Here is a 26,480-nt window from a genome sequence, read left to right as displayed (position 1 = left end):
ATACAGGGGCCCCCCCTCATCCACAGGGGTTAAATTCCAAGACCCCCAGTGGATGCTAAAAATGCTGGCGGTATCAAACCCCTATAGACACTATGTGTTTCCTGTACGTACATGCCTCTGATAATGTTTGATTTACAAATTGGAGACAGTAAGAGATGAACAACAATAACTACTTAATAAAACAGAACGATTATAACAATTTACTGTGATAAAGTTATGTGAACGTGGTCTCTCTCTCTCAAAATATTGTACTATACTTCACTTCTTGTGAAGACAGGAGATGACAAAACACCTGCAAGAGGAGATAACAGGGATGAATGACGCAGGCACTGAGATGTAGCGTGAGGCCGCTCCTGACCTTCTGATGTGTCGTCAGAAGGAGGGTCGTCTGCTTCCGGACCACAGTTGACCGCAGGTAATGGAAGCCATGGAAAATGAAACCGCGGAGAACTGGGGACTGCTCATGCATGAATACGCATATATGGGTATATATAAATACACACACATCGATTTCTTGGGAGGAACTGGCTTGTGTGGTCATGGGGAACTGGCACAGCTGAACTCCAGGACGGGCCAGCAGGCTGGGAAACACACAGGAGTTGATGCCACAGTCTCGAAGCAGAATTCCTTCCCTACAAGACCTCAGGCGACTTCATGGGGCCCCTCCACAACATCAAGGGTGATATTCCTTACTGAACGGCCACTAAATGCAGATGTTAACCGCAACTACAAAACACCATCGCAGCAGCACTAAGATCAGCGCTTGAGTCAACAACTGGGTACCATGACCTAGCCAAGATAATCCATTAAGCTAACCTGACAAGAGGCACTGGGATCAGGAGCAAGGAAGGCCGGGATGCAGAGGCAGGCTGGCCTAGGAGACAAGGCATGACAGAGCACTGAGGACAGTGAGCCGAACGCAGGGGCCACAAGGGAGGAGTTCTGTCTGGGCGTCAGCAGGGGCAGGACTTTGGACTCTCTGCTGGGAGGTCCTGTGCCCTGGCCTCTGGGGTTTGTTAAAGGTTGCCCAGGATACAGGCAACAGCACAAGTTGGCTGGAGCCTGGGGTCGGCTGGGGACACGGAGAAGCACGGCTCCTCTCAGGGCTCTACAGACGCACATATGTCAAGTCTCTTAATCACCACAACCCGAAGACAGAGGTATGATTATTATCACCATTTTACAGACGGAGAACTAGAGGAACAGAGAGGTTAACAACTTGCCGAAAGTCACACAGCTAGCAAGGGGCAAAGCTGGGATTCAAACTAGTCAACTTAGGTGTGGGGGGTGAAATGACTTGTCTGAAACCATAAAGCAAGGAGATAAAGTTAGGACTCAAATGCAGGCCACAAGCATATATGTGATGGCCGGTTTGCCCTTCTGGAAGCAAACCAGCCTGGGTCAAGCCTATGAGCAGCCTGATATAGAGCTGGAAGAAACTTGCAATGTCTCCTCCAGGTCCTCCACCAGGCACACTGGTTCCCAACAGCCTTGCAAAGACTTGTCCCAAACCAGGATGATGTCTGCACAGGAGCCCGAAGCCCAGAGTTCAGAGGGCAGGGCTGCCACTTTATGCATCAGCAGCCTATACAATGCTAGAGGTGCCCTGTGAAGCTAGGGGGTCACCTGCTAGGAAGGCCCCCCGCCAGACTTACTTTCAGATTCTGGGGATGTCAGACATGTTGGGAGCAGCTCAGTCAAGGGACTCTGGGGAGATGCTTCCCACCAAGGTCCCTGTCACCTCTGAGTCTTCACATCTCCGCTGAGTCAGGACACAACAGACTTAGCATCTGCAGGCTTATGGATGCTCTGCTGTGTCATTTGATCCAAACTGGCAATTAAGCCAAGTGCAAACATCTAACAGAGAGAGAATGAAAGTCATTACCTGAATCATTATCATACTACTTTTACACTTGTACCTTGCCTTTTCCTCTTAAAATCTTTCATCCTACAGAGGGTTACACGTTGCAGTGTAAGAATCAAAGTGTTGCTTTTGTGCTTGTCCACCCAGCCAGCGCCTCTAGGCTCAATAGACAAATACACAGTTCACGGTCTCCTGGTTCTCTGCCAAAACCACTTTCCTGCTGCAAGGCACACCTCTCAGGCCCTCCCCTCCACTTTCTGGCCCCTCCTGGTGCTCTCTCCTTTGCTCCACAGCCAGTTCTCCCTTCCCATTGCACCCACCCCTACCTCCTCCCCCTCCCCTTCCGGTCCCCCCAGCCCCCTCCTCCCCCCTCCTCCACAGCTGTTCTCAGGAGTAGCAGCTAATGGAGGAAGAAGACTGCGTCCTAGTCCCAGGAGGAGCCTGAAGCAGGGCAGAAGGTCAAGGAGCAGGGGGTCTCCAAAGACAGGAGAACGGAGGCACCAGAGTACTGCTCACTGGTCACCCACTGCCTCCCTGTGCAACCCGTGGCAAGTGGCAGCCCCTGGCTGTCATGCCCTCAGTGCGTGGCACAGGGAGGTGCCCAAGATCCAGAAGTATGTCCAGGGATGGCTCTCTTTTTCCTAAATGCATCCTCACCTGTCATATAAATCACAGTTCCCCAAAGTGTGATGTGCGGATTACTAGACCCCTTGAGATGATTCACGGGGCAAGAAACGTGTGCTTTCTATTTCAGAGATTTGGATTTCTTTTTACAATCACCTTTTATTTATGAGAAGCAATGGTGGCTTTCACACACAGTCATGTTATCAAGTTTTCTGCTGAAATTAATTTTGTCAAAGAAAAACATGAGCCAATTTAAAGAAAAGTAGAAAGCAAAGAATTGCACGGTGGAATGCACGTATGGCGAAAAACCACAAAGGGGATAAGCTAATGACTGATGGCCGGTGATCCTGACATAAACTGCCTAAATACAGACCCACCCTCAGACCCACCTTGGTCCTTGGTTAATTGAGGACAGGTCAGAACCACCAACTGATTCAACGGACAAATGTTTACCAAGAGCCACTGCTGCGTCCAGGACCGTGAGCATCACAGAGAAGCAACCCAACTTCATGAAGCTCATCGTTCACTTGTTGGAAAGAACAGGTCTTCATTTGCAGAAACTGCTACAGAATGAAGCGAAACAGTATGTACAGGAGGGAAGCAGATGGAGAACGGTGGGGCAGCAGGGACAATAAAAGGGACCCCAGGATTGGCTGGGGTGACTCCAGAGGGGGGGTTCCGGAGGTACAGAGATCGACTTCAGAGCAAAAGAGCCCTGACACAGTCCTTCCATGGCGACCTCACCACCTGGCTCCCAGGAAGTCACTTCAGGCCCCTGGTGCCGTCCCTGGCAGCAGAGAGAGCCACCAGAGGTCAGTGCTTCTAAAAGCGTGAGAAAAGGAGGGACACCGGGGAGTCATTTCCCAGGCTGCCCTGAGCCCGCATGGAAGGCTCTTCTCGGGTGGCACAGGGAACCTCGGCTCTGTCTGCTCAGGCCTGACTGAGGGCCATTCCCTAGACAGCTTCCATCAATTCTCCGCTTTCCTGAGGGGGTGCTCCTCGCTCTCAAACTCCTAATGCTGCTCGGTCTGCGAGAGACTCGTCTTCCTTCCCAATCTGAAGCTGACTCAGGAATCCGGGGACCGGAGCTTTACTGAGTGGGAACAGAGGCAGGCACTCACAGCTGCTGCATTTTCCTCTAAATCTTGAGAGTTGACACCTTTGGGTGCCTTTTGGTGCCTGTGTCTAAGGCACCTGCAGGTGGGGCCTTTGGGAGGTACCTGGGGTTAGGTGAGATCGTGGGGATGGGGCCCTCACGATGGGACTGGTGCCCTTAGAAGAAGAGACACCAGAGAGCTTGTTCGTTCTCTCTCCACCACATGAGGACACAGCAAGAAGACAGCCATGAGCAAGCCAGGAAACGTGCTCTCAACCCAACCATGCTGGCACCCTGAACTCAGACTTCCAGTCTCCAGAACTGGGAGAAAATCCATGTCTGGCATTTAAACTGCCCAGCATACGGTATTTTGTTATAGCAGCCCAAGCTAAATAAGACATCCATACTCCTTACCCTGGCCATCGGCCCTAAAGTACTCATCTCCTGCCACTCTCCAGACATCACTCACTAGGCTCCAGCCACGCCAGCCTCTTTTCAGTTCGGTGAACTAGCCAAACTGAGTGCCAACCTCAAGGCCTCTGTACTTACCTTCTTCTGCCTGGAAGCAGCCTCTCCTGATCTTCATAGGGTGGTCTTTTTGTATCATTCAAGTTTTTTGTGTCATTCAAGAAATAATCCCTATTCAGGGAGGTCATCCCAGATCACCCTCACTGACAAAGGCCCTTCGACGCTGTATCTTCTCATTACTTCCTTTGCTGCATGAGACCAGCGACTCTGCCCATCTTATTCACCACTATACCCCACAAAGCCCAGCACAGCACCTGGCACATCAAAATGCTCATCAGATATCTATTGAATAAATGACTGAGACACAAAAGGCTGCCCTCCACTGGTTCAGCTGGAGAGCTGGGCTGTTGGCGGGAAAGGGGCGACACCGGCAGAGGGCACCACCATCAGCTTAGCCTGTGTTCAGAAGTTTCCCGGTCGGCGAGCCAGCTCAAGCAACCCCTCCTAAGGAAACATGGCCAGTGAAGAGCTCGGCAAATGGAGCCCGAGGCTGGCCAAAAGACGGTCACACTCTAAAATATGCATGACCAGATTTTGCGCACCGTGCAAGTTTTATCTTTGACCGTACTTATGGAAACATTATTCAAGAACATCGTGAACACACAAAAATAAATCTTTAAAAATACCATTTGAATGACATACACATACGAATGAAAGATTTTTCTCCCTCTACTATAGCAGTCCATTAAGGCATTTTTAAAAAGCAAATGTGAGAAGTTACTGCACACAGTAACCTGCAAATAAAAACGTACCCAATCACTACCCACACAGCTGTCCCCAGATGAAACCCACCCCAATCTCACCACCTAGATGGAGCCACCTGAACCAAGAGAGGCGGAGGGGGCAGCTCCCCAACTCTGTTTCCTGCCGTCTGAGGATCTGAGGATGCCCAAGGCAACAGAAGGTCACAGTTTCTACGGAGACTCGAATGTGAGTCAGAGAATGGCCATCACCTCCTGCTTTGATCACTGGGGAAAACACTGGCTATTCAGTGCCTGCCAGGTGCCAAGCACTGAGCAAGGCATTCTGACACACTAACTCATTTACTCCTACAACAACCCTCCCAAGTACATGGTCTTATCCCTGGGCTTATGCTGAACAGACTGAAGTTCAGAGAGGCTAAGTAACCTGGCCTCAGTCACACAGCTAATCAGTGTCAAGGCTGAGATGTGAACCTCATGGCATCCTGATCCAAAGCCCCTGCCCTCCCCCCCACCGCCACCCAGAAGGCATTCCCCACTTTCACACTCCCTAGATTAACTCTCGTTGCTCTTCATCTCCGCCATCAGCTAACTGACACCAAGGGCCCCACACCTTCCTCTTTTCACTCTCTCCTAAACCCGCCCCACATGGCAGGCCTACAATGAACAGATGCTAGCATATACCCATGCTTCTCAGAGTCGCCCCGTCTGGCCAGTCTCTCCTTTCCTCTGCCTTCCCCTGGAGGGCGCTTTTCTCCCTTTTTTCTCACCAATTATCAGCCTTCTTGCTTTGGTTCTGTGTGTCTAATGTATCTTGTTACCCATTTCCTTAGCTTGTAACCTTGCCAAAAAAACAAGAAGTTTCGGAAGATATTCTTTGGCTTCCTTTTAGATTATAATCTTACCTTTGGTTCCTTTCCATTTCTTTGCTTTGAGGTCTTTCCTTTAATTTTCTCTCTTTCACTTATTTCTCTTCCTAGTTCTTCTGCCTTTTTCAAGGTTTTAAGATCTTAGGAAGAAAAGACATGTAAGTATTATACATACATACATAGGTACTGAATTCCTTTGACCATCAAGTTAACTAAAATCACTTTGATCAGCATCAAAATGAAAGTGTTTCGCAATATGATCCATAACCCTTATTGTTCACTGGTAGGGACGGAGAAGTGGGTTATGACTTCCAGGACAATAATAGAAAACAAAGAATTGGGAATTTGAATACTCATGTCCAAATCTGGACTAGGACCTTTCCAGCTATGTGTGTCTTGGGCAAGAATCTCTGAGCTTGAGGTTTTCATTAGTAAATGGGAATAATAATTCTATCCCTCCCAAGATTATAGAGAGGTTTAAGGGAGCGACATGTATGAAAGCACTTTCAACCTATAAATAATTCCAGCACAAAGCAGTATGGGATCAGGGCCTTGGCTGAACTATGAAATGCCACAAGAGTTGGAAGGACACCCCCTAACCCTTCAATCACCCCTCCCCACCAGCCTGGGCTTCCCCTCCCTAAGTCCCAGTTCTGCTAATGGAACCAGGAGGCATTTTGTCCTCCAGTAACCACACATACACACACACCAGACACACACTTAATCTGCTGTGAGTCAGGGACTCTCGTAGGTGCTAAGGATTGAACATTGACCCTGGTAGACAACATCTCCTTTGGGGCACTTATAATTCATTTTGAGTGGGAGAAAGAATAAGACACAACAAAACATTTAAATAAATAAACAAGGTAAGAACTGGGCAAAGCCCTTGATCTGGGGGAACAACCTGTATGAAGGCCCTAAAGCAGGGAAGGGATTGGCCTATTTGCAGTACAGAAAGAAGGTGCTGGAAGGGAATGAAGAAGGGTAAGGGTGGCTCCCATGAGGCCTTCAAAACCAGCAGGGCCAGGTTCTGCAGTGCCGTCCAGCCCATGGTGAGGAGTGTGAAACTGATTCGAAGGAGGCCTCTAGATTAAGCAACTGAGTGGTATGATTTGGTTTGGGGTTTATTTTTGTTGGTTGGTTTGGTTTGGTTTTTCTTCAATCTGGCTACAGTGCAGAGAATTTGGACTGGAGAGAGTGCTGGTGAGCAAAAGGAGAAGCAGAAGACCAGCTGGTTAATCCCACAGCAATATATAAGACAAAGATGACCCAGATGGTAGCAATGGAGAGAGGTGAATGGAATCCCATGTATTTCACAGTCAGGAATAAGAATCTGGCAAATTCCACACAGAAGCATGAAGGGAGGAAGAAAAGACTTATCTTCATATCAAAGACGAATCCGGGTGGGAGAGGGAAGGAGTTGCTGGAGCACCCAGAAATGTGGTGATGGCACTGATTGAGATGTCTGTGGAGGAGAAGGGGAGGGACACAGTGCAGGTGCAGGAGGGAATGCTAAGAGAGGCCTAAACTTCCATCATTTTCCCCAATTACTCATCACATACACAAGCTGGTCATCTTGCCAGTTTGTCCCCACAAGCTTCTCAAAATCACTTCTTCCTTTCCGTCTCTAATTTGCCATTTGATTTCTCAGTGTGTTCCTTCCTCAGAGGTCTCCCCCTCCAATCCATCTGCTGCGCCCACACTAGCTCCACACCCCAGGACTTCCTGGAATGGGGGGTAACGCGCTGGCCTCTATTGCTTAAGACTTTTGCATTGGGTTTTCAGTTACTTGCTGAAGGCAGACATCTCAGGCCCTCAGGGTCTAGCCCTGGCCAATGCACTACTGTGAGTCCTCTCCTCCACAAACACCATCCTGCCCAGCAACACCAAACCATCCAGCTTAAAACCTGCCTGCCAAACCTGCCTGCTCATTCTCTTGCTCTCTCTCTCTCTCTCTCTCTCTCTCTCTCTGGATGCAAACTCCAAGAAAGCCATATGCACATATAACCAGGAAGCGGGCTCTCACCAGGAACCCAACCAGGCTGGCACCCAGATCTCAGACTTCCAGCCTCCAGAACCATGAGAAAGAAATGTCTGCTTGTAAGTCACACAGTCAATAGTATTCTGCTACAGTGGCCCCAACGGACTAAGACTATCAGGTTCTAAAGTTTTCAAAGTGAAAGCCTTCAAGGGTCAAAATTAATCTTAAAAGTCCTGTCTACCATATACTAAAATACAGCATCCATGTTATGTGTCCTGTACAGTAATTCTTCTCCCCACTGAACTTTGAGAAGCACTGAGTTCCACTAAAGGGGAGAATCACCTTAGAGGCTATATGACAATGTCTCTCATTCAAATCACCCTCTTTAAAACAATCATCAATCCTTAATGGTGAGCATGTATGGAAAGGTGTGATAGAGAAACAGCTGGGAGTGGATGGAGACTACTACAGTGGGGTTTACTTAATTTTTGTTATTAATATTTTGCCTCAGTGACCTTAACCCCCAGTACACCAGGAAAAAATTGTCAGCATCACTTACCATCAGGGTCCAATACAGCCTTTTTATTTTTATGGGTAATTTATGGAGGTAATAATAAAGGGATAGTGTTTAAAACTTTATTACAAAATTTAGGGTGTCTGGGTGGTTCGTTGGTTAAGTGTCCAACTCTTGATTTGGGTCCAGGTCATGATCTCAGGGTTGTGAGATCGAAGCCCTTATCAGGCTCTGTGCTGGGCGTGGAGCCTGCTTGGGATTCTCCCTCTGCCCCCTCCCCGCCCCGTGCACATGCGCATGGCACCCCCCTCTCTCTCTCTCAAAAAAAATTTTTTTAATAAAACTTTATTACAAAATTTAATGGTTTTAATATAGCAAATTTTCATTCCCTTTTTCCTGACTTTGAAGATATATAAACTCAAAATGTGCAATGTCCTCTGTTTGCAACTAACTGTTCATCACCTGTCATGCAGGAACCTGGGACAGATCCATCTTCTCAATACTGATTCCAGATCTCAAGTAAATCTCCAGTAAGTTCTAGCTTATCATTATTTCTGGTTCTTCTTGCACTTGCATGACAAAACCAGTTACTTTTCAAACCTCTGATGATTCATAAGTTTTTTAAAGAGATGGATCTTCTTTTCTCCAAACTTGCAAAGGATTTTTATGTGTATAAATACCAGCAAGAACTAGTCCAATAATTTTTTTCCATTTCTATATCATTTATCTCCTTTTGATTGCCTTGTAAACACATCTGACTTCATCATTTGTTCCCTGCAAACCGTATCAGGGACATTCTGGTAACCAAACACAAGAGGTAAAAGAATATTGACTCCCATTCTTTTAGCAAAACAGGATGGTCCAGGTTCTTGTTGCAAAATATTGGGTGATGAAATCATTCCTGATAAATGACTAACTGGATAAGAATATCATAGTTTCTCTTTGTCAGAAAGATATTGTTTATTCATCAATTCAGGAGTCTGAGAAAAATTCATCCAGATTATTATCTTGTAAGACTCACAGTCTGAGATTTTGCTTACATAAGCAATTTTACTAGCATTATTAGAGTCAACAGCCCTGCTCTCCTTTCTGATGTGTCTAACTGTGATAAAACATTTTCCTTTGTCAATTTTCTTCTCTTTACCATTTTGTTTAGGAAATGAAAAATTCTGGATTCTCAACTGGATGCAATGAAAGAAACAAAGATGGTGTCTTCCATCTTCTATACCTTCTTGACAGATGATGTAATAGGCTAAGGAATGTAACAAGAAAGTGGAAAGGTGATGCAGTAGTGATGATTTATTTCACTGTTGTATCATCCTTCTAGGTGGTGATTCTACCACTCTTCTGTTTTCTTATTATTTTAGTGTTTTTAGCATAAAATAATTAGCAGTAATTGATGGGTAATGATGAAATAATTCCTAGGATAATAAAATGGAAAATGTTGGGGGCGCCTGGGTGGCTCGGTCAGTTAAGTGGCTGCTTTTGGCTCAGGTCATGATCCCAGGGTCCTGGGATCGAGTCCCGCATCGGGCTCCTTGCTCAGCGGGAAGCCTGCTTCTCCCTCTGTCTGCCACTCCTCCTGCTTGTGCTCTCTCTGTCTCTCTCTGACAAATAAATAAAATCTTTTAAAAAATAAAATAAAAATAAAATGGAAAATGTTTCAAGATATAAGAAAAATAAGATCACTAAGATCCCATGAAGTACCTTAGGTTTATAAATGGTTCCAATGGTCCCATATGGTAAATTCAAGAAAGAATGAGTCTTATTCTGTTTTTGTTAAAAAGTAAATGTTTTCTTTGATCTTTGGAAGATTTCTTTAAAAAGAACAAAAGTCACAAAACATCAACCTTTACAAACAGAACTGCTAAGAAAAAAAAAAACAAACAAACTCAGAAACCAAAACTAGGTCCAACGGACCCTGATTGTACACTGATAGTTAAATCATATTTATAGATTTGGTTGTTTCACAAAGACTTTCAAAATGTGGCCCACTGGGAAGCTACCCCACAAAAAGACTCTTTCCTCACCTACTTGAAATCCATCAGTTCTCAGACCAGCGTTGAACCCCAGCCACGAGACCTGCACAGTTACCAGCGCCCCCCACGGACACTAAGCAGCCCCTCGCCTGGGACATTTTCTCTTGGAGTTCATCTTGGCACACAATGAGGAAGCAAAAACGATGACCCAAGGAAAACAGAGAGGACTTCCAGAATACTGTTCAGGCTTCAAAGCAAGGCACCAACAAAACTCAGGCCAGAATCAGACACCCGATGTGTACTGCTTTATATTCTTTCCAGTAAATGAATTTATGGTGAGGGAGACAATGTTCCTATTCTCTTGGGGTTTTTTAAAAACTCTTTTTTATCTTTTGTGTTTCCAGTCAATCCATGAATACACTGCGACTATTAATCTATGACACAGAGGAAATGTCCAATTCACAAAAGTGATGTGTTCTAAATCTTTGGGAGTTGTTTTGGGCACTCAGGATTTATTTTCCTTCAATAAATTACATTATAAATGATGGTGAGGTTTCCAAACCAGACCCACAAAAGCCTTAATTCATAACAGTGTTGAAGCCCTGTACTTCTCCGGTAAAAATTAGTAGAAAGCAATTTTGTTGTAGTACTAACAAACAAACCCAAATATTGAAGACATATCCTCCTTTATCCTGAAGTTTATTTAATGTAACAACCACCTCAATGAAAGAAGACAAGGGGAAAGATGGAGACTTTCTAGGGGCAGACTTCTGCTTTCAAGAATTTTGGAGGCTGATAGAAGCAGTTTGCTATTTTGTCTGCCCACGTTTTCCTTCATATAGGCATGACGGGGGGAAAGCCAGGATGAGGGTAGATTTTGGGGCTCACACAGCAGGATAGCAAAGGATGGGGGAAGAAAAGCAAAAAGTTTAAAAGAGATTTCCTTGAGGAGGCAACTAAAGCAGTTGTTATGAGGAGATTGCCTGAACTGATTTGCCAAAGAAATTGAAAAGAGGGCAGGAGACCCAATATTAGTGCCCCAGGCCCTTGAGTCAGGAAGAGTCCACTATGTGGTCAGACAGTTCCCTCTCTGACCATAAGGTGGTGCCAACAGCCCAGACAGGCAGCCCCAAGGGGGCGGGGTGTGCAGTAGGAGGAGCTCTCCACGTGGAAGCCACGTTTTCCACTCAGGCTCTGGAACTCACAGTAAGCCTGAACTAGACAGCCTGTACCAACCTACAGATCCCTGCCTCCTCACCTAAGGGCTGTTCCCATCCTCCACCGCCCCACCTGCTCGTACCTGAGCAAGAACACCTCTGTCCTACAGGGCGTCGCAACCCACAGCAGGATTCAAACTACTTCCCATACCTCTCTTCCACCTCCTCCTTCACATCAGCACTGGGCCTCCCACGTTTCCTGATTCCAAAGGTGAATCTAGTCTAAGAGCGTGCTGGAGTCTCATCCTTAAATACCATCACAATGAGAGAACAAGATCTTCTATGGTGAGCACAGATTTGTCCCAAAGGCCTTGACAACAGGGCCCCAGATACCCTCGCCAGTTATCTCTCACTTTAACACCAAACTGAGAAACCCCTATTCCTGATACAAATCCCACAGTATCTCTTCCATTCATTTACTCCTGCTGGTCCTCCCCCAGAGGAGTGAGTGCCCTCTCTTTTTTCCTTACCTCTACTTGTCAGTATCCTCTCCTACCTCTCAAAGTCTAACCCAAATATCTGCCCCCCCCAAAAAAACTACTCACTAAGTGTTTAGCTGAATTTAATTGGTGAATCAAAGAGGAAAACGTGGGTCCTGAGCATCAACCACAGAAGCCCAGGCAGTCCTGCCTCATCATTCCTGCCACTGGTTGGATCTTAAATTGAGAAGGAGGGTCCATCAAGCCAGACTCCCTGCTGAACATTGGGACAACACCAACTGGTCTGTCCTTGCTCCTCTCAAGTCCCAGTTCCCATCTAGGGTGGACTCAGGTCTAGAGAGACACCAAAGCCACAAACTGGGTGTGTGGCGCTGTGTCTGTTCTCAATTCATGTTAGCTTTATAATAATAAAATCATTACTGTCCCTTCCCCACCCCCACTCTCATCAGCCACAATCTGCCAAACGAGGCTAAAGTTCTAGAGCCAGAAGAATGAAGAGGACAGTTAGAACAAAGTCACCTGTCGCTCTCCCCTCCCAGCTCCCACCCCGGGCCCAGGGCCTGGGGTAGCTGTCCCAGGAAACGAACTGCCTACTAGTTCCGCAGAATTTTCTCAGCCATGATGGGACTGAATGGGGTGGGCATTCTTCTCTGGATGTTTGGCCCCAGCCAAGTGGCCTGGAGATGAAACCTTGAAGAATGAATACCTGTGCTTACAATGCCTCAAAATCTAGCTACTACTTTTCTCTTCCTTCTAAAGAGGCAGTTGGTTCGGGTCGGAGACAGGAATGTCCCTTGTGAGCCTGGAGCACATACCCTCAAGATGAAGATTTGAATAATGCAGGTCCCCTGAGGGCAGCCCCAGGGCCTCATGGCACCAGGTACTGCCTAACCAAAGGCAGTGGGGAAGTGGGAGCCTGGGAGCCTACACCTGCCTACCTGCCGTTCCAGATGCCCTCAGAGCCTTCTGCCAAGTACACTCACAGTGTCTGCATCCAGCAAAGGTGGGCTTGCTCCTGCCCCCTGGACCTCTTCTATTTCTGTTGCTCAAAGAGCCAAGTGACCAGGCACCCTTTTTAATGCCAATATTGCTCATGTTCTCACCTACAAAATAGGCTTTATGGAAAGAAAGCGGACTCTGGAAATTCAGGGGCTTATGGAGCTCGTGAGAGGCCAGAATGCTGCTGTTTGTTTGTTAGTGTTTTGTCTTTTAAGGATCTACGGAAGAGTGTTTTTCATAAAGTAACAAAGGAAGCTTAAGTTAACTATGCAAACAAAAGCAGGGTGGGAAATGCGAACCACCCATTTTAATGTACTTGTACCCTACCTCCCTCCACAAAAGATCTGAGGCTGCAAAAAGTAATTGCTATTGGAATCCTGGGCATGAGCGCTCGGTTTCTTGTCACGGCTGCAGACCCAAACCTTCAAAGTGACCATTTACTGGGGCTCTGAAAGTCGGGCGGGGATGGTGGACTGCCCACTCCGAAGGCGCCCTCCCCACCCCCTCCTCTCCGACTCTCGACTCAGGGCCGCTCGACGCGCAGGACAGCTGTGGCCAGCGGCGGCCACCCCGGCCTCCCGCCTCCGCCGCCCCTACGCCCGAGTGCAACCAGGACCCTGGGAGGGACGCTCCGGAGGCCCAACGGCGGCGGCCCGAGGACGACCTGGCCCCAGCGTCTCCGCACCCCCTCCCCCAACCGTGTCACATGGCGGCCCCAACGAGGCACAGCAGTGCGTCCCGCCGCGGAGACCCGGGGCCGCGTCGCCGCGGGCAGCGGGTGATGAAACCTCGCCGGCGCATTACCGCAGAGGGCGCGGGCGGGCAGCCGGGCGGGGGTGGGGGTGGGAGCTGGTACCCAAGCTCACCTGTTCTCCCAGAGGAGGGTGGGGACGGCGGGGGGGGGGCGAGGGCGGGCCGAGCCGGGTGCGTGCTTGCGGCGGGGCGCTCGGCCGCGGCGCTCGCGTCCCCGCCCTCCCCCAGCCGCGCGAGCCCCCAGAGCTGCGCCGTCGGACTGACGGTGCCCAGAGCAGTTCCTGTCCCCGGCCCCGGCGCCGGGGAGACGTGAGCGTGCACACGTACACACACAGCGGGGGAAGAGGCGCTCAGAGCGGCGCCCAACTTTCTCCCTGCTTTCGCGGGCCGGGGGAGAAAGCAGCCGGGGCGATCCAGCCCGGGCCGTGCTTGGGAGGAAGCTCCAACAAGACGGAAGAGATGGAGAGAATTTCCCCGGGTTTGGTTTGAGAGTTTTATTTTTTTGCTTTTTACCCATTTCCATCGATGACTGGAGACTAAAGAGAACCCGAAGCGGAGCGGCGAGTAGCGCTTTGGGGAAATGGAAGAGTGTGTTTGGAGACGCGTAAAGTTGCCTTTCAAGCTCCGACCTCCGGGGCAAGCGATGCTCCGCGGCGGGCTGACTCAGGGCGGCCTGGGCCTCCCTGCCACCCGCCTGGAAATGATCCAAGTCCAGTCGGTCACCTGGATCCCTGAAACCCAGCCCGGAATCCGTCTGGATTGGGGGAGGGGCGAGGAACTGGCACATTAAATGTTGCACGGCCCACCGAATCGGGGCAAAAAGAAAGAGAGAAGATGGGGCAGTTGCTCAGGCCAAGTCCTATCTAGTGCTTCTCCTATCTTAGTTTGAGAGGGTTTTTTCTTAATGTAAAGCGTCACAAAGCCAGGAATTCCCATATGTGCTCAGTTTGCCCCCAGCGTCACTGTGGCCAGGAAACTCCAATCTGTCAAGGCTCGGGGCTGGAGAGCTCACTGAATTCCAAACGGCAGAAAGAAGAAACTTTCCCAGCACGATGCGGGTGTGATGCGAGCCAGGGGCCCGGGGGGGGGGGGGGGGGGGGGCGACACTGTCCGAGCGCAAACCGTCTCCTCCCGCCTTTCTTTAGCTACAATCGGAGCTGGAATTCGCTTTTGTTTTTTTAAAGTGCGTTCAGCCATTGCCCTCGATCACCCGCACACGCGCACGCATCTCCGGCCACGCTCACACTCACACACGCACGCAAACGCGTGGCCGCCGCCAGGTCGGCAACTTTGTCGGGCGCTCCCAGCCGAGCTCCGCTTCCTCCTGTAGTAGTTGGGCGCAGGCCCCGCCTCCCAACCGTGTTGTCAAACGGGCCGGGGTCTCGGATTGGTCCAGCCGCTGGGACAACACCTGCTCGACTCCTTCATTCAAGTGACACCAGAGCTTCCAGGGATATTTGAGGCACCATCCCTGCCATTGCCGGGCACTCGCGGCGCTGCTAACGGCCTGGTCACATGCTCTCCAGAGAGCTACGGGAGGGCGCTGGGTAACCTCTATCCGAGCTGCGGCCGCGGGGAGGAGGGAAAAGGCGAGCAAGGAGGAAGAGTGGGAGGAGGAGGGGAAGCGGCCAAGGAGGAGGAAGAGGAGGAGGGGAGCACAAAGAATCCAGGTCTCCGGGCGGGAGGTTTACACCAAGAACCATGTGTGCCGAGCGGCTGGGCCAGTTCGTGACCCTGGCTTTGGTATTGGCCACCTTCGACCCGGCGCGAGGAACCGACGCCACCAACCCGCCGGAGGGTCCCCAAGACAGGGGCTCCCAACAGAAAGGCCGCCTGTCCCTGCAGAACACAGGTAAGTGCGAGCGCCCCCGCGGCGGGGAGCTACCGGGAGACAACACCGTGCACCCACGCAGCGCGCCGCGGGCGCTTTGCCCGGAACTGAGAGCCCACCTAGGGGCCGCGCAAACTCTTGGGGTGGCGCGGGACGTGCGAAGGAAAGCGCGAGGCGAGGCGAGAGCGGTCCGCGCCAGGCTCCGCGCGCCGGGATTCCGCACGTGCTGGCAGGGTGATGAAATGGCTGGAGCAGGACTTGTTGCTGTCCTCCCCGGGGTCGAGGGTAAAAGAGGCAGCGCCTGACACGGCCAGTGCCGGCCCCGGAGTCCCCGGTGCGGTACAAAGCTCCCCGCTCCATCCCGGCCGGCCCGCGGGAGGCAAGGAGGGTCCCCGGAGCCGGCCTGCGCCCTGTGCCCGGAGAACTTCTCTTCCCAGCCGGCCGGCCGCGACAGGACCACTTTCCCCTCCTCAAAAGATGCCCGACATCCAAGAACTTTGTAGGCGAGACCGATCGCATTGTGAACTTCCCCCTCCGGGGCATTGCTTTCCGGGGAGGGGCCGGGGGAGGTGGCGCAAAGCGTACCTCTGAGGTGCTGCCGCCTTCTCCCTCTCCAGGGCAGGTCAGCAGGCGCAGAAATGGTGACAAGACCCGAACCGCGCGCGGCTGCTGCTCCACCGGCTCTCCGCTCACCGGCAGGCTGCCGAGCAGAGCCAGGCGTGCAGGGCACGGGGCTGGCCGTTTTCCCAGCTCCTGGGAGAGAAAGACAATCTGCCTGGAGCTCCTTCGCTCGGCGCCCCCCCTCCCCGCCGCCGCCGCCGCCGCCGCCTTTATTTGGGGGCCTGAAACCCAGCGGCGGCGTGCGTGCGCTCACCGCACGAGCAGGAATGCACGAGTGCCCATTAGGGACGCCCGGAGCGAGTGAATCGCCGCCCTGCGCGCTCCTGCCCGGCGCACCGGGGCCGCGCGTGGGATCATCCGGGAGTCTCCCACCTCCACGCGCGAGCGCCCGCACCCCCAGCCCGCGCGGGGCTCAGCCCAGGACCCGCGCCCACCCTCCCCCCCTCTCCAGTGCTTTCCCTGAGAATTGAACGTGATTCTCGGGAGTTGGTGACCTCAACAAATACACTCCCCTCATTCTCTCGGTAGATTTAATCTGAATGCGGATTATCTACTCGGACCCCGCCCTTCTTCCAAAATATACTTTTCTGATGTAATTTTGTGGTTGGCTTAAATCAGTGAATTGGGTGGGTGGGGGGAGGGACGGAAGAGAGTCTCCTGCACGGGGCAGCCTGACAGTTAACTCCCCCAGTCTGTCCTTTTGGAGAGATGAGTTAGGGCCACATTCTGCGAAGGAGGGCAGCAAACTCGGGGGTCGCGGGAATTTCTAGGGGATTAAGTGATATCTCACACCGGATTTCTGTTTAAAAGGACCCTCTAAGTGCAACGATTGCGTTTCTGCAGGCTAGCCCCCATCTGACTCGATTCCTGAGCCTGCTCGCAACCGCAGCTCTCCTAGCCTGGTATTTTTAATGCTGATGGTTTGGAGGCGCTGCCTTAATAGGAATTTTGTTTTGATTTTTAGGTGTTCAATCATAAAGCTGAATTGAAACTGCTTTTTGGACGCTCGCATTTGGGGGTCAGGAAGGAAATGGCTGTGATTTAGTAGCAGCGGCTTTGAGTTCCAAGTAGAGAAGGGTATTTCATTGATGAAGTACAGAAGGGAGAGAGAGCAAGCTAATCATTTAAAATCTTACTTGTGTCTGTGGGTTTAGAAAGCTGAAATTGTTTCTGCTTTCAAACTAAGTATTTCCACAAAGACTTGAAAAAGATGGGAAGGATGAAGAGTGGAGTGCTCAGACCTAACTTCTGATTGTGATTTTTGTAACATAGGTTTGGCTATTTTTTTACAGATACAGCATTTACAAATACTGACATTTTCATAAGTAGATTAAATGATGACATTTTCTTGCCCTAGCTTTTTAGATCCTCAAATAGTCATTTCTAACTTTATCTTCTTCAGTTTTCTCTTAGTCATTACTAACTTTTATTTCAGCCGGCCCCTCTGCATTCCCCAGCATGGCTGAGAATTTTGTATATATTTGTATGTAATTCTCATTTTAGCGGAAATCCAACACTGTTTGGTCAACGCAGGCGATGTGGGGTGTGGTGTGTTTGAATGTTTCGAGAACAACTCTTGTGAGATTCGAGGCTTACATGGGATTTGCATGACTTTTCTGCACAACGCTGGAAAATTTGATGCCCAGGTAAAAACCACATAGAGCACAAAATGTTCTAGGTTGGCGTTGCATGACTGAAATGTTCATTGGAAGGACTTGTGAACAGGTTTCCTTAGCTGATCTTTATGGTGTATTTTAGCATTTGCAAGAGATTCTTGGTGCACAGCAGGATGCCAGTCTCTCCCCACTCCACTCATGGGGTTCTGCTTTCCAGCACTGTCATGTGGTGAAACCCTTCTCCACTCTTCAGCTGTGTCTACACAGGCAGAGTGGGATGGAGTGCGAGTTGAACAATCATCTAAGGATTCTTAGCAGAGAACACAAAAGGCATAACAAATAATAAACATCTTGTAAAGGGACACACTATGTCTGGCCACCCAGAACTCAGTCTGCAAGGCCCATCACGTTAGAGACAGTAGGTTTATGGGAGGAGGACAGGGACTCCAATTATACATTCCAAGACCTGTTTTCACCTATTAGGGAAGAATAAATGAGACACAAACTTCATAGAAACTCATCATCTCCAATGGGTATGTGAGCAGGCAACACGGATAATTCAGGGCCTCCAGAATAACCGACTTATTCCTCCTAAGTAGCAGACCGTCCTCTCCCAACCCAAAAATGCTGAATGAGTCCTGCTCTACAGAGTCTTCTAACAACGCCTGACCCACTCCAGCTATCCCAGAGTCGGCAGGGTGAAAAAAGCCTAGCTGTTGCTTGGGGCAGGGCACAAACCCAACAAGCCACCCTATGGTTCCAGTGCTGACAATCCAAATACATTTCAGGTGGCAAGTGGCATCAGGCTCACCTTCTTCATGTTCTCCCCAGCTCATATATGCACTACAAAGCCCCTGTTGTTCTATCTCATCAACTTCCTCTCCCATGTCATTGAAGAGTGGGGGCAACGTTTGGAGAAGGCCAACAGTTATGGTGTGACTTATGAATGCCACCCGTCACCATCTACTGCCATCCTGTAGAGAGCCTGACAAAGCAATGCTTGGGAACCAGAAAGGGACGCAACAGGGCTGGCAACCTGCGCTGCAGAGGATGTGGGGTGGCAGGGGAGGGGCAACAGAAACCAGGGAAGGAAAGAGTAGAACGTTTGAACTCCTCAGGCTCCCCTAATAAAGCATCCCTTCTGGATTAACTGGAATTAGGAAACATAATAGGAAATCCGGAGGAAAGATGTGTATTTAAGGGCGATCCCACAGGATGTCAGGGAAGAATACCAAAACAGATTGCTGCAGCCCTCGAATAAATTAATCTTCCTTTTTCTCTCAACCAACAGGAGTATGTTCTCAAGTGAGAAGCATCCCTTTCAAGCTGGTTCCCAGCATGTGACTACTTCATAAATGGCACAACCCTACCCTCCATCCTCTTTGGCTCCCACTGGAAAGCCAGAGCAAAAAGGGCCATGGGGAGGGGTTTTTTCAGCAACCAGACACTATCTGTAGACATTTCAGTTGCTTCTAAAGGAAGAACTGAATTAAATGTGCTGGCTGGCTTCCCACTTCCAACCTAAACCCGTTTTCTGTCTCCACTCAGTTACTTCCAGGCCTGTCTAAAAACAGAGGGGTGACCTCTCCAATGACAGCTTGTTTCTATAGTAATGGGGGAATGGGGATCCCTAGGTAGGTATCCCACAATGCCTCTCTGCCCTGAGAGGTTGATAAGGGAACTCACGCCCCAGCCTGCCTCCACACCCCCAACAGCTGTCTCCTTTCTAGGATAAGAACAATCTAATGGGCTTGCCAGAAAAGAGAACTGTGGGCCAGATGTATGCCTGGCTGCCTTAGCCACTCAGAGGCAGGGGGTGTGGGGGAGGGGGTGTCAGTTGGGCAGTTCAGACTCCAGATGCTGCCAGGCAGTGTGCCAGGCGGGCCTTTTAGAGGCAATAATCCTAACAGTTTAAAGGAGTCGAATCGTTTTCAAAAAGGAAAAGAATGCTCCTCCTTGAAGGATAGGAGGAGACATAAGTATATGGGTTGGGGGCGGTGGGAGGCCCTGAGGCACAGATAGCACCCAATCTTGATGTCACTCATGGGGTCGGAGGAAAAAGCAGTGGTGTGAGACTTGGATCAGCAGGCACCTTCTACTTGGGAAACACTCTTGCTGGGAGTTCAGGATTTACGTATGGCCACATTCCCCTTATGTTCCAGAAAAGTTGCCACCAAACAGCCAACCCTGGGCTGCCTGGAGGTCAGAGGGCCACGGAAGCCCCAGAACAAGGGAAACTAGTAGAGCAGCTGGGGAGGAAGGAGGCAGATTTGTTAGTCTCCCGAAGAAACATCCTTTTTGGCCAAATGCCGGAGTTATCCAGTCACTCTAGACATACCTCCTGACGGAGCATCAGCCTGCCGCCTGCATGGACGGCAGTCTGAGGCAGGACCTTGGGGTTCAGTTTTCAAACAAAAGTCCTGTGTAAGGCCATTGAGTGTGAATGTCTGAGCTTCTGACCAGGACTTGTCTGTTTTGCCCCCCTCTCTCTTTTCTCTGTCCCCTCTGTTCTCAGGGCAAATCATTCATCAAAGATGCCTTGAAGTGCAAGGCCCACGCTCTGCGGCACAGATTCGGCTGCATAAGCCGGAAGTGCCCCGCCATTAAGGAAATGGTGTTCCAGTTACAACGGGAATGCTACCTCAAACACGATCTGTGTTCTGCCGCCCAGGAGAACACCCGGGTAATGGCGGAGATGATTCACTTCAAGGACTTGCTGCTGCACGAGTGAGTGCCTCACAGGGGCCCTGGGAGGGAGGGGCCCACTCCTCAGGCTGGTGTTGGAGGAGTTTGAGGGGCTTGTTTTCGGAGGCCGAACTCCCGTCAAATGGGAAAGGTTGCTCTCTACCTCAGCAAGCTGCACTGACTCCCCTGGGAGGCCCTTTCCTGCTGGCCTTCAGGAAAACTGAAAGAAATGTCCACCATTGGTTTCAAAAGCATAAGCAATAGAAACAAAATATTGTATAAGCGTGAAATGTGTAGGATTCAGAAATACGCTTTACCTTCCCCTCAGCCCAGATCCCAACAGTTCTGAGTATTCCAAGTGGCCATGCAGGTGCCCCAATAGACAGCTGAGAGCTAAGCACAGTGGCTGAGCGTTTACCGAGTGCGACGCCTTGTGCTCAGTGCTTTACAGGAATCTGTCACCTGGTCCTCACAGCGGCCCTGTGAGCAAGGTACCATTCTCATCTCCATTTTACAGATCAGAAAACTGAGATTCACTGAAGTAAAGGTCATACAGACAATGAGAGACAAAGCCAGGCCCGGGAGCCCACTTTTTGCCAAAGTGGGTAAATATGAACTTGCTTATTCAAAGGCTTACAATTCAGTAGTAAACCCCAGGCATCTTATTCCTTAAAAAAAAAAAAAAAAAAAAATCCCATCTGTAGGATCCTAAACTTTGCAAAGTGATAAAGCGTGTTTTACACAGTTGCTCCTAACATGAAGCATGGGCAGTAGGTCACAATGGTTCCTTCCGCAGAGGCTGAGGGCAGAAAGCCGGCCACTAGCTAAGCGGACCAATACAAGTCACTGCCAGCTTGATGGCACCATTGGTCTTTACACAGCGACTCCCTGGGCCCAGTCAGTCCAATTTTATGAAATCTTGCTCCTTAGTTGGTGCCATGGCCTTCCCCCAGCTATGCCACTAAGTAGGCTACTCCCCACCCCACACTGCCCAGATCACAGAGGACAACCACCAGCACCCGTCACTTTCCACCGGGTTATGAAGGTCTAGGTATCTTGCAACAGCCCCAGTGCAGTGTTAGAGTTTGAAGATTCACCGTGAATCTCTGCAGGCGGCTCTTGCCAAGAGCAAAGTAATGTCTTCTCCTTAGTCACACTGATGCCCCAAAAAATAGTTATCACTCTTTCAAATACTTGTAAAGAAACAGAGCAACAAGAGTTTCAACAACAATAACAATAATGATAATAGCTATTATTTTGTGAGTGGGCCAGGCCCTGGGCCAGGGACTTTACCTGGACGATCTGATTCATCCCAACAGGGCTGCAAGGTAGAGATCACTAACCCCACCTAACAGAGCAGAAAAGGGCAGCTAAGAGGTTCAAGATCTGGCTCTGAAGTTTGATCCCTACTATGCCGCTTGGGAACTGGCAATAGATATGACTGAAGCTGCTTATCAGGAATAGACATGAAACCTCCCTGCTCCTGATCTGCTCTCACCCTACTAGACCTGCTAAAGGCTCACTGGCCCCCAGATGTAGCAGGGGTTCTTCCCTTTTCTCAATTACACCCCCATTACACAAGGAGAGTGCTATAAAGGTCCCTTCCTTCAAGCTGCCCCTAGAAGACACAAATGCCCCATGGCTGGGACATTCCCGAAGCTCCTTTGTCCTCGGTCCTTAAGAATGGGTGATGGGCATGAGTTCATAAGTCAGTAAGACATTCCTGGAGTGCAAGAAGACTTTGTCTTTTTCAATATTGGAGAAAAGTCTTCTTTGGGAAAACTGAAGGTTTTGAAGGGTTTTTTGCTCCCCCTGGAATTTAAGAAGGGGTAAAGCACTGTGGCTTTTCTGGTACCTCCTCCATGGAAACATGGCCCATGGGGCCATGAGATTTTTACTTCCCGAGGGCTCCTCGCATCATTTAGAATGAACACCTAGCCCTCTGCCCCAGCCCACTCTGGGAATGCACGTGACTCACCCCTGGGCCTCTTTTAAGAACATTCACTGTGCCTGCACACAAGTCCTCTTTCCTCTCACTAAGCCAGCAACTCCAGGCAGCGGGTCTCACCGAACCCCAACTTCCCCCAGAACCCCACCCCCTTCCTTCTGAAGCCATGACTATGCAGTGCATCAACTGGAACTTCGAGCTGAGTTGATGGTGTTGTTAACTATCTTCACTGATTCTGGCACAAAGGATCCTATCAGTCCCCAAATATCAAGAAGACCATTTAAGAATGTGTGGCATTGGTCACAGATAAGAAAATGAGAACTGAATTTGCTTTTCCCTTTATAGAAGAGGAAATCACAGTCAATCCAGAATCCACATCACCCCCATTCCTTACCCCATCCCTAGGCACCGCAAAACACTCATGTCTGGTTAGAGTGGTTCCATCCAAGCTCTCCACTTCCCTCTGTTCCTCTCACCCCTTCCCGCCCCACTTTCTCCATATCAACTGCCTTGGCTACACACACCCTGTCACTGGGTGCTGGCAGCCTCCAGGCACGTCCCCCTCCAAGTATTTTTAAAAATCCTTTAGCCTTGCTGACACCCAGTTGAGAAAGCTGGGCTTTGTCATTAGACACGGGCTGAGCTTGCAGCCTGAGAAGGCACCATGCCAGCTCAAAACACGGCTTAGATTAACACACACCCCTCCCCATGGCTCACAGCTTTCTCCTCGGGAGAGAGCGCCAAAGGCAGGAGAGAGTGTGGGCTAGTCCAGCCTTCTCGGATCCGCCTTGGGGTTCCGAGAGCTCATCTGGCAGGCAGACTGCCCTGGCAAAGGAGGCCAGGAAGCAGTCCGTGCTTTCCCAAGAGAGCCCTCCCCTTACTCTGCGGAAAGAAACTCAAAGAAGAGCATCAGGCTAGTCCCAAAAAGACAGATTCTCAGCCCCCGCAATTTGCTCATGTCGTCCCAGAGGGGGGCAGGTACAAATCAGGCGCTAAAATCCTGATGCTCCCATAGCAGATAAACTCCGTGACCTTGAGCTCCCTGAGGCAGTCAGTTGCTAGTTGTCAAAAGATAGAAGGAAACAAATATGCGTGCAGCATTTCTTCTGTGTTGCCCCACGGCCCCCTCTCACAGCCCGAGAAGAGGAGTGTTATCACTGTCCTTGTCACTGGTAGGGGCCTGCCTTAGAGAGTTTAAGTACCCTGTCCATCAGCCATGCACAGACTCTCTGACTCCAAAGGCATCAAGTAGGCCTTAAAAGGCAGCTTGATCTCTATCAGCCAGAACATTCCTCTTCTCTGCTCTCAGCCCAGCTCTAGGCCTTCCCAGCCCAGAAGCTTCCAAAGACTACTTTCCCCTCTCCCCCGCCCTCCCCCCACCACCAGCCATCTCCATTTTTACATCTATGACATGAGGACAGTTCAACTACAACTTGAGGACTAATTCATAAAAATGGCAGTGAACTACTTCTCAAGTCCTAAAACACAATCTGCTCTCTGCCTAGCAACAACTGCCAACTTGCAAAGAAAAGATTAAGTGGGCTAACAGGCAGCCACCCAGGTGGTCCAGGCTCACGGAGGAAAAAAAGTCTTGTTCCTTATAAATGATCTCACGTTCCAGAGTGATTTCCCTGCCCAAGGTGATGTCCCAGAGCTGCAATGCTCATGGTCAGATATATCCAGAAAATGTGCTAGCCAAGGACTGCTAAAGAATGCGGGTTAGCCACATGAAACATTCTATACCCTCCTTGGGGATTTTAGAAGGTCAGTGAGATGTAAGAAGGGCTCAGTGAGTGGGCCATGAGAGCCCATTACAGGGGACGCCTCTTACCAGATGGGCCCATAAAGAGCAGGCCCGCTGTTCCCGCCCGAGGCACACACCTCCCACCCCAAGGTCGGCATGAGGTGGTCATCCTTCCTCCAGCACTTTTCCCAAAGAACAACCCAGGGCGTCTGGGGGACCTGAGCAAGAACCAAGTGTGTTTATTTCACAGATTGCTGGCACTCGTCCCAACACCTAGGCCCCCTGCGGCCAGCCCTCACCTCCAGTTCTAGGCAAGCCCAGGCTGGAAGAATAGAGCTGCTTAGATGGCCACTCCCCCTCTTCAGTCTTTAGTACCAGGAAAGGGGAGAGCTCCATGGGAAGTGACCTCACAGGGTGGTGGTCTGCCTCCCACCTTTATCCACCTGTTCCAGACTCCTCGAGTGCAGAGGGAAGTGCGTCCAGTACCCTCCAAAAACACCCTTCTTCACCATGAGCCTAAACCAGGGGCAAACACAGACATGGGGAAGTGGTTTCTCGGAGAAGACTTACCTGAGAGAGTGGCACCAAGTGCAAAGCCAGTCAGCCCCACTGACGCCGTGTGGCAAGAGGCGATGTGAGACCCATCGCCCCAAGTCTTTGACAGCCCCTCCTCTCCTGCCAAAGAGATTCCTCAGTTTGGTATTTCTGATCCTTCACCACTTGCCTTTTATTCCACTGGCCCCCACGACACTTGACTACTCCTCCTACCGAAACCCTCCTAGCTGGCATACCCGAAACATGCCCAGGGCTCTCCTACACTCCTTTCCAACACTCACACGGCCGCCGTACCTGGCGTTCTCATCCACCTGCCCCAGAGGCTCTTCCTTTAATCGTACGCACCTGCAAACTGTCACTGGCCCCTTTCCTGGCGGTAGGCTCGATCACCAGCCTCTCTCCAATGCCCGGCATGGAGCCTCGGAGGTAATGGCCATCTAGTAAATAGTGGCTGAGGCCAGCGCTCCTTAGGATATGGATAAAGGCTTGAAGTAATTCTTGAAAGCTCTTTCCCAAAACTAAACCGAAGCCAGGCCTCGGCCGTATGTCGCTTGCCGGGTATCCTCACTGCCCTCTGTCTCTGGCCCATTCGGGACTGGTTCCATTCTCTCTCTCTCTGCTCTCCATTTCTAGACCATACGTGGACCTGGTGAACCTGCTGCTGACCTGCGGGGAGGAGGTGAAGGAGGCCATCACCCATAGCGTCCAGGCGCAGTGTGAGCAGAACTGGGGAAGTCTGTGCTCCATCTTGAGCTTCTGCACCTCAACCATCCAGAGGCCCCCCACGGTGCCCCCTGAGCGCCAGCTCCAGGCGGACAGAGCCAAGCTCTCCAGGACCCATCACGGGGAGGCAGGTCACCACCTCTCAGAGCCCAGTAGTCGGGAGACGGGCCGAGGTGCCAAGGGCGAGCGAGGTAGCAAAAGCCACCCAAACGCCCATGCCCGGGGCCAAGTAGCTGGCCACGGGGGCCAGGGAACTTCTGGAAGCAGCGAGTGGGAGGAGGAACAGTCTGAGTATTCCGATATCCGCAGGTGAAAGAAAGGCCTGGCCGGGAAATCTTTCCTCCATGCCGTCCATTTTCTTCTCTATGGACATTCCAAAACATTTGCCATTAAAGAGGGGGGATGTCACACGCAGGATTTGGTGGGGATTGCGGACTTGATGGAGGTGCGTGCTAGCGGGCCGAACAGGTGAGGCAGAGGCGGCCTAGGCCGCAGCGGGGTCTCGGCTGTGCCCCGGGGGGGTTCCACACTTGCACATCCCGAAGTGAGCGCCACGCGGCCTCCTTGCAACTTTGTCTTCTTTCCATCCGTGGAGCCACTGGGCGGCGGCCTGCGGTTTGCTCTGCTGTGGGGGAGGTGGGCCGGGGAAGGGCGGGGGTCGGCAGCCCGCGGGACTGGACCGGGCACTCGGTGCTGTCTCAGCGGAGGGCGGGCTGGATCCGGGTGCAGGAGGGAACGTGAAAACCATGCTGGGAGTCAGAAGGGTGGAGAGGAGACGGGGGCTGTGTGGGCGCTTGGTGCCAAACAGAAGTTCAGTTTCTTGCATGGGACCTTGAGGTTTGGAGCTGCTGGGGACGGGGAGGGCAAGGGTTCTAAGTGTAATTTCTGAGCCATTGTTCTGTCTGGGGGACCAGGTCCGAGGGAGTGGTCCCTGTGTGTTTGTATATTAACCACTGCTTCAAATCTCTATTTCACTTTTTTATTTATCCAGTTACATCTACATACCTGTCGTCTAAATAAATGGCTTTCAAACAAAGCAACTGGGTCATTAAAACCAGCTCAAAGGAAAAAGAAATACAGCCCATCTTTTGGGGCTGATTTTTTTTCTCTTTTGAGTGCTCTTTTAAAAGGAATCAAAGAGCAATGAAGCTGTGCGTCTGCCTGCCCGGTGTGGGCTCGCAGCCACTCAGGG

The 26,480-nt window shown here is 50.6% G+C and overlaps 1 protein-coding gene and 1 long non-coding RNA gene across 3 annotated transcripts in view; one reads left to right on the top strand and one right to left on the bottom strand.

The window, feature by feature from the left end:
• The window catches only part of LOC118016873, a 288,291-nt gene that overhangs the window by 261,658 nt on the left and 153 nt on the right, over positions 1 to 26,480 (bottom strand). The window contains exons 2-5 of one of the 2 annotated variants that reach the window (XR_004680957.1): positions 15,982 to 16,149; positions 5,719 to 5,822; positions 2,878 to 3,051; positions 1,656 to 1,857 (exon numbers count right to left, since the gene is read on the bottom strand). This is a non-coding gene — a long non-coding RNA (uncharacterized LOC118016873). Of the gene's footprint in view, positions 1 to 1,655; positions 1,858 to 2,877; positions 4,885 to 5,718; positions 5,823 to 15,981; positions 16,150 to 26,480 lie in introns of those variants that run through there. The other variant, XR_004680956.1, reaches the window with a different exon arrangement.
• On the top strand, positions 14,693 to 26,345 carry STC2 (stanniocalcin 2). The gene is made up of 4 exons (XM_035014540.1): positions 14,693 to 15,417; positions 17,521 to 17,663; positions 20,149 to 20,360; positions 25,199 to 26,345. The coding sequence occupies exons 1-4, from the start codon at positions 15,267 to 15,269 to the stop codon at positions 25,599 to 25,601; spliced, it is 909 nt and encodes a 302-aa protein (XP_034870431.1). The 5' UTR covers positions 14,693 to 15,266; the 3' UTR covers positions 25,602 to 26,345.

The sequence above is a fragment of the Mirounga leonina genome, unplaced genomic scaffold, assembly GCF_011800145.1.
Source record: "Mirounga leonina isolate KUSES-001 unplaced genomic scaffold, KU_Mleo_1.0 Mir_104, whole genome shotgun sequence".
In the NCBI taxonomy this organism is placed as follows: Eukaryota; Metazoa; Chordata; class Mammalia; order Carnivora; family Phocidae; genus Mirounga; species Mirounga leonina.
Note: the sequence above shows the minus strand (reverse complement) of the source record. Positions and strands in the feature narration are given on the sequence as shown.